The sequence below is a fragment of the Egretta garzetta genome, unplaced genomic scaffold (genome assembly GCF_000687185.1).
Source record: "Egretta garzetta isolate BGI_Z169 unplaced genomic scaffold, ASM68718v1 scaffold804, whole genome shotgun sequence".
Taxonomy (NCBI): domain Eukaryota; kingdom Metazoa; phylum Chordata; class Aves; order Pelecaniformes; family Ardeidae; genus Egretta; species Egretta garzetta.
This window is the reverse complement of record NW_009259333.1, coordinates 60,289-67,891: the sequence shown is the minus strand read 5'-3', so window position 1 is coordinate 67,891 and position 7,603 is coordinate 60,289. Positions and strand designations below refer to the sequence as shown.

At 51.6% G+C, this 7,603-nt stretch overlaps 2 protein-coding genes across 2 annotated transcripts in view; both read left to right on the top strand.

Annotated features, from left to right (window-relative positions):
• LOC118452064 (V-type proton ATPase 116 kDa subunit a3-like) overlaps positions 1-763 on the top strand; it is a 10,575-nt gene extending 9,812 nt beyond the window's left edge. Inside the window, exon 4 of the mRNA XM_035892371.1 lies at positions 752-763. Within this exon, the coding sequence (XP_035748264.1) occupies positions 752-763 (12 nt within the window). The remainder of the gene's footprint in view (positions 1-751) is intronic.
• Positions 764-2,347: 1,584 nt separating this feature from the next.
• LOC104124468 (olfactory receptor-like protein COR3) lies at positions 2,348-3,270 on the top strand. Its single transcript, XM_009636807.1, is given in 2 exon segments — positions 2,348-2,438; positions 2,441-3,270. Coding segments are annotated over 2 exon segments (921 nt in total).
• The last annotated feature ends 4,333 nt before the right edge of the window (positions 3,271-7,603 follow it).

Here is a 7,603-nt window from a genome sequence, read left to right as displayed (position 1 = left end):
TTGGTGTCATCCGCAAACTTGCTGAGGGCGCACTCGAATCTGCGGAACATTCACGTTCCTTTTGGATGTGGCTCTGGGAGGGTTCAGCCCGCTGCCTCACGTGCGGCTCTCTAGGGGGCAGGGCCTTTCTGTGTCTAAGATAATTCCCACTCTGCGAAATATGTTGTCTGAGCTTATCCCATGGTAGTGCCCTTGGCACTCACCTTTGTTGGCTGTGAAAAGGCTGTCAAAAGAGGTTCTCCACATCTCTTGTTGGCCTTGGGAACCCCCATCAGAGCCAGCAGAGACAGAGCCAGCCCTAGCACTTCCCTTTGTCCCTTCAGAAGGGTCCTTCTCCCCACTCACCGCCCCTTTCAGTCCTGCTTCACCCTCTTTGTCTGGTCCTTCCCATCGCCTTCCTTCCAGTTTTGGGCACCTCTCACTCCGGCTCTCGTTTGCCCTTTTGGCTGATGCGTTTCCAGCCTGGTGGGTGGAAGAAGGTAAATGTCATCACCAAGACAGAGGGCACAAGGACCACTGGCTGCCTCAGTCCCCAGCAAGATTAAGAAGCAAATCCCCCCAGATTTCAGGCAGAGGAAGGACAGGAGGGTGGCCATGAATGCCCAGCATGGGTCTACCAAGAGCAAGTCATGCTTGACCAACCCAAGTGCCTTGGGTGATGAGATGATAGTTGTGTGGATGAACAGGAGAGTGGTGGATGGCGTCTACCTCAACTTTAAAGTCCCCGTGACCTTCTGTCGGCTCCTTGCAGCCAAACTTGTGAGCTGTGATTTGCAAAGGAATTTAAGATGAATAGAAAGGTGGTTCATCGTCCATGGTGCCTAATGGACCCTGATAACAGCCCTGGCTCAGCCCCTATGTGACTTTGCCCCATCAGTGATGTCTCCCTCAGCTCCCTGGCATGGTAACATCAAAAGTGTCACTTGTGGAGCTGCTACTGTCTCGGAACTGTTCAAAAGGTGGACGTGAAAATGGGCGTTCTTCTGTGGTTTGCTCTGAAGAGAGCCCAAAGCCCTGCTGTTCACTCAAGCTGAGGTCATCTCCCCTGGGTACACTTCTTCTCCAAACTAAGAAGTGCAGACAAAAGATAATGACCTGCTTTGGGCTTTGGCACTGTCCTGGGGCTCAAAGAGCTCCTTAATCCCCAACCCCCCAATTTATGTGAAATACCAAGGGCATTTGCTGACGGCGGTTTATTTTCAAGCTCCCCCGCAGAGCTTCAGGCACACGTGTCTTCACATCCATCTCCAAGAGCATCAGGAGGGAAGCAGAGAGAGCGCTGAGATGTAAGTGAGGGTCATCGTCCTTCAACCCAAGCTGGAGCTCCAGTACCAGGCTCACGAGCAAGGACAGCATGTGCCGAGGCACCCATCTCCCATAGTTTTCTCTTGCAAAAAAGAAACGGCTCCTATCTTCATCTCATGTCCTACCTGCAGGGTCCTGGGCTTCTGTTCTTCATGATACTCTGGACTTTCCACCAAAAGCAGGGAGCTGGCCGCCCTGCGTCCCCACCACACGACTGCTGAGAAGGGAGGTCTGGAGAACATGCTCAGGAGGCTTCCTCACCCACTGACTACAGCGGGCTCCTGGATGAGGGCCAGAAGCTTTCCTGTAAAGAGCAGTTGGGGAGCTTACTGCTGCTGAGATGAGGCAGGTCCAGAAGATGATTTTTTTTCTCCCTAATATTTTCAAGGAGAGATTGCTCAGCTTCAGGGGTTGCTCGTTTCCATTTGCAGGCTCTAGGAACAGGCTGAAGACCTGGGAAGAGTTTTTATAGCTAAACCAGTGTCTCGGGAGGGAGGGGAAACCAATAGAAACCCCCATGTAAGGTTTCACCATTAGGACGACGTCCCAGCAAAGAGGGAGGAAGCAGGTGGTTGGCAAATGCCAACCAGAGGATGAATAGTCAACTCTGCACCATCAACGTCGCATTTCTCTGTGTTTTGGGTTGAGCTGGATGATCTCGGAGTCCCAGGCTGAACGCTAACGAAGGGGGTGAACTACAGCACCGAGGTAAAGCTACCCGGGTGCGTAACCTCCCTACAGCTTCTCACGAAGGTCGTTGCTGAACATTCAGAAGGGAGCTGGAGGACCATGCGCTGCCGTGGGGTCTTCCAGCTGGAACGGAGCTTTGCTTTTGCAGCACCCTGTTTGTTTTACCCATGCTGTGAGATGACTTTTGGCAAGCCATGTCTAATTGATCTCGGCCTAAACTCTTCCTTTAGATCTTGTATGATTGTCTCCGAGCAGGTCCCACTGGAGAAAGAGTTTTCCACCTGGGAGATACCTGCCTGTTGTAGAAGGAACTTCCTGCAAGGAGCTCACGCAGAAAGCACGTGTCCAACCAATGGCCAAAAGCAACTGCACCCAAGCAACTGAGTTCATCTTAATGGGGTTCATGGAGGAGCCGGTGACTCAGGTGACCCTCTTTCTGATGTTCTGCTCACCTATCTTGTCACCATCCTGGGGAACCTAGGGATGATCATGTTGATCAGGGCCAGCCCTCATCTCCACTCCCTCATGTACTATTTCTTGGGTAATCTGGCATTTGCAGACCTCTGTTCCACCACCGTCATCACCCCCAAGATGTTGGTTGGCTTTATGTCGGAGAAGGGTGTTGCTTACGCTGGGTGCATGGTGCAGGTGTTCATTTTTGTTCTTTTTGGGATGACCGAATGCTTCCTGCTGACTACAATGGCATATGACCATTAAGTGGCCGTTTGCCATCCTCTGCTCTATCCCCTGGTCATGTCCCCCAAATGCTGTTTCCAGCTGATGATTGGGTCATATCTTGTGGGGTTGACAAACGGCGTAGGGCAGGCTATTGGCATGTCCAATTTATCCTTCTGTGGCTCCAGCGTCATCGACCTGTTCTTCTGCGACATTTCCCCTCTGATATCGCTCTCAACCTCTGACACCACCCTCAGCCTCGTTATCCTAAGAACTTCAGCATCTTTATTTGGTGGGTCCAGCAGCCTGGTTGTCCTGGTCTCCTACGTGGCCATCATATCCGCCATCCTGAGTATCGCTTCAGCCAAGAGCAAGCGCAAAGCCTTCTCCACCTGCACCTCCCACCTCACCACTGGGAGCATCTTCTATGGGAAATTGCTTTTTAGGTGCTTAAAACCCAGCTCGGACAGCTCATGAGAAGGAGATAAATGGGCTGTGGTGCTCTACACTGTGGTGACTCCCATGCTGAACCCCCTGGTCTACAGCCTGAGGAATAAGGAGGTGAAGAAGGCTTTCAGGAGGCTCACGAAAATAAATTGATCTCGAACGTTGTCAATTCGTGGCCTGATAGAGCGGAGATGTGGGTGATGTTCTCAGTTCTTTGACTAAATCCCTCAGATTGATTGCATTTTGGGGGTCTGCTGGCTGCTTCAATACCTTCAGCTGGTTCAGGATCCTAATAATTTCACTCAGCTCTCCAGACATCGGTAATGATATTTAATAGTTAATTCAACCTAACGAAGGCACAGAGACCTACAAACATGCACTACTCCTCGTTTAAAGTTCTGCCCTCTCCCGTTTATTCAAGCCTATGTTTCAGGCTCAATTAAACCAGAAGAACACAGCAAAGATTTCTGCCATGGGTCGGACTCAAATCACGTGCTCTGTCGTGTGTTGCTCCCCCCTTTGCTTAGCAAATCAGAGTAAACAGGGGGTGAATTCTACTATTCCACTACCCGAAATTCCATTTTGAGGCAGCGTTGTAAAGCCGTTAAGGACCATGATAACCAGCCTCAGGATGCAAACACCTTTAGCTTAGCAAGGCCATTAGAGGTGACAGCCAGTGACTGGCACGCTACGCAGGAAATATTCTTTCTTTTTCACATTCAAACATCATGAAATGATTAACAGCACCACACAGCTAAAAATTTAAGTAAAATTCGGGTATTTGGGTGACCTCTGCTGTGAATAAAGGCACTTTGGAAGCATTTTGAGATGCGGTAGGGATGAAGCTCCCCACAGGCAAGTCCTATCAAGCAGCCCCTTCCCACTGCTCTTCGCCTTTGTTTTCCGTCTCCCTCTTGACGGCAATAAAAGCCACCATCTCCGCAGCTCCCCCACCAGAACAGACCACAGGAGCGGTGGTTGCTCAGCAGCCTTCTCCTTCAGACCCGGTGTTTTGCAGCCCACGCCAGCCTGGACCGATGCCACTGCCTGCCCCCATCTCTCTCCTGCCGCCTTCCTGCGGCGAGAGCTGCTGGGTGGCACACGGGGGTTGTGTACGTGAAAAAAAGGAGAAAAAAAAAAAAAAAGCCCTTCCCAGCCCCGTTTCAGTGTTTGACCACCCTTATAGAGGGTTTTTTTCCTCCTCCCTTCTGTTTCTAACCGGAATTTCCCGTGCGGCAAATTCACGACAGCAAGACTCAGGTTTATCCTTGTCTGCGAGGCGAAGCGCACGGAGAACTTGCTGGGGCATGGTCCTAGCGAGTGAGGTTCACCCGTCTTCTTCATCCCGCATCTCTCCCAATGTGTTCCTCCGGACCTGCGCCTGAACTGGGACCTCTGTGGGTGATTCCTGCTCTTCTCCCATGCTTGGCCAGCAGGTCGAGGGAGGGGATTCTGCCCCTCTGCTCTGCTCTGGGGAGACCTCCCCTGGAGCTCTGCGTCCAGCTCTGGAGCCCTCAGCACAAGGAGGACAGGGACCTGTTGGAGCGGGGCCAGAGGAGGGCTACTAAAATGCTCTGAGGGCTGGAGCCCCTCTGCTCTGAGGCCAGGCTGGGAGAGTTGGGGGTGCTCAGCCTGGAGAAGAGAAGGCTGCGGGCAGACCTGATTGTGGCCTTGCAATATGTAAGGGGAGGTTGTAAGAAAGATGAGGACAGATTTTTTACCAAGGTCTATAGTGACAGGACAGGGGGGAATGGTTTTAAACTGCAAGAGGGTAGGTTTTGGTTGGACATAAGGAATAAATTCTTTATGATGAGGGAGATGAGACACTGAGAGGGGGTGGAGGCCCCATCCCTGGGAACATTCCAGGCCAGGTTGGCCAGGGCTGTGAGCAACCTGATGTGGTTCAAGGTGTCCCTGCTCCCTGCAGGGGGGTTGGGCTGGGTGACCTCTGGGGGTCCCTTCCCACCCAAAGCATTCTGTGATTCTGTTCCTCCACAACTGTCACCCTTCAGATGCTGCTTAATTTAGGTGCGGGGAAGATTGCCACCTTTTTCATTAAATAAAAGGCTCAAGATTATTTTTAATGTTTTATTTACAGCCCCAGAGCATCTCTTCTTGCTGCGGTGACCTACAGCCGTGATTGGCAATGTATAAAAACACAACGATATTGCCATGGCTCCGTGCCGGAGCTGCCGCTCGCCAAACCGAAAGCAGTTTTGCTCGTTGTGCAAGCGACGCTGGCTGCGTTTGGGGAAACTGGAGGTCAGCGGCGTCTCGTGGCCCTCGCTGACTTCTGTCGGGTTGACGTCTGACTATGAGAGCGGTGGGAAACACCCCGGGTGGCGCCAGGAGCAGAGTTATGGTGAGGAGAGGAGCCTCTGGCATTGCCACCCCCACTCCTGCTGGGTCCCGATGAACGGGCAATGACGTGGCTGGTGTCTCGCCTCGCATTTTGCATTCACGCTGATTAGCCGCTGATTTTGGAGCTCGTCTCCTTTGACGGGGCAGGAGCTGCTACAGCTGCATCCTCGCAAGGGTGTTTTAGCTCAGGTGCCAGGTTAAATGCCCTAGATGCAAATGAGTTTCCAACTGGAATTCATTTTACTTAAGAAAGCAGAAATAAAGCAATCAAGTGGTGGTTTAACACCGTAGTTGTTATGCGTTTGGGGTCTTGTGTCTGACATTCTCCTCTGGCTCCCCTGCAGAAAGCGTGTGCTGCATCTCAAAGTTTGGCCGGAGCCAGCTAGGCTTGTGCTTCCAGGCGGAGCCGCCTTAATTCTGGTTAATTCTGTTTTAAACAGAGCGCTGGGCAAATACTGCTATCACAGGGTTAGGAGCCACCGCCCCTTGATTAGATATGTAGTGATTGGAGTAGGGAATCACTTCAGATGTCTTCAGGGGAAGGACTTATCACCTCCTTACCTTCAGAAGAACACCGCGTCACCTCTGTGTGTTGTCTGGGTTCCTGGACTCCCTTTATGACCAAGGAAGATGTGGTCAGGTCCACCGGTGTGGCGCCCCGCGAGGCAGATGCCCACCTTTCATCAACCAAAGAGATCGATAAGCTCTGCTGATCGCATTGGCCAGGGCCGCGTTAGCTATAACGAGACCTTCGCTCACAAACAGGTAATGGCAGACCCTCAGATGTGGGCCTTAAGAAGACCTGAATCTAAAAGGGGGTGGAATGAATCCCATTCTGGAGGTCTCCTCTAGCTGGCAGGTAAAAAAAGGCACAGAAACAGAGAAATGCACTTTTTTTCCCCTTCAATTAAAAAGATGTTGAAGACTTTGGCTTACAAACACGTAAATCCTGCACGGGGGTGGTGACTCCTCTCATCGCCTGCCATCCAGGTGCATGGGAGGAACCTGGAGCACAACCCTTTTCTCTCCAGGCTCGCTGGAAACCAAGCTGTCTTCCGTTTCCCTTAGCACAGGAATGAAAGGGAGAGCCTTGGTTTGGCCTTACTCCCTTTGAAATCGATGGTCAAGGTAGCTCTCATTTTCAAAAGGGAACTGGGAGATAATTATAGTGGCTCATTTTAGGCAAAGTTGCTGCCCTGGAGCAGAAACCCCTCCTGAGGTCCTAGTGGAAGAAGCAAGGAGACCCTACCCAAACACCAGTGAGTTCCTCTCTGTGTCTGCCTTTACCACCATTCACAGCTCAGAAAGACATTTTGAACCCGGGAAAGAGAAATTTGCATTTTCCACCTTTCTTGAGCAAGAGGGAAAGTGAAAAGGGGAAGGCTGGGTTGAGCAAGACATGTGGTGGAGGGCTAATCTGGGCTGGCGTTCGGCACCTGCAGACGCCCCAGAGGAAGGGGTGCTTCTGTGTGGGAGAAAACGTGGATGTTTGAGACGGGACGGATGAGGTATTACACTATACAGACTGGCGGCAGCATTGAGAGTGGCTGGTTGGGACATCGGCGGATGTAACGTGTGCGTTCGAGATGTCTACACTCAGTTACAAAAATACCACCTCAGGCGAAGAAGGAAATCCATGAGGACGAGGCGATGGCCATCTGATGTGCGAGGTGTTCACAAAGGGAGACAGCAGTGGCCTCCTTCCCCCTGCCTGGGTGGGTGTAGGTGGTTGCAGCTGGATCTCCTGAACCCATTTAAAGCAATTTCGTGTCATCCCGACTGCAGTCATCTGCTCTGTTCTGCAAGGAACAAGTCACGCTATTGGTTTCCTTTCCTGCTTTCACAAGCACCAAATGTCTACCCTGGGGACATTTCAATTTTGAAGCACATGATGCAAAATGGCTTTTCAGAGGCAGCTTTTTCTTTTTTTTTGGTCCAAAAATGGGCAGATAGGAATCACACAAACTTCAAAAAGGGAAAATGCTGAGTCCTGCCCGTGGGGAAGAGTTGCCCCAAGCACCAGGACAGGCTGGAGAGCAGCCTGGCAGAGAAGGACATGGAGGTTGTGGTGGCCACTGAGTTGAAGATGAGCCATCGCTGTGTCCTTGCAGCAGAGACACCCACC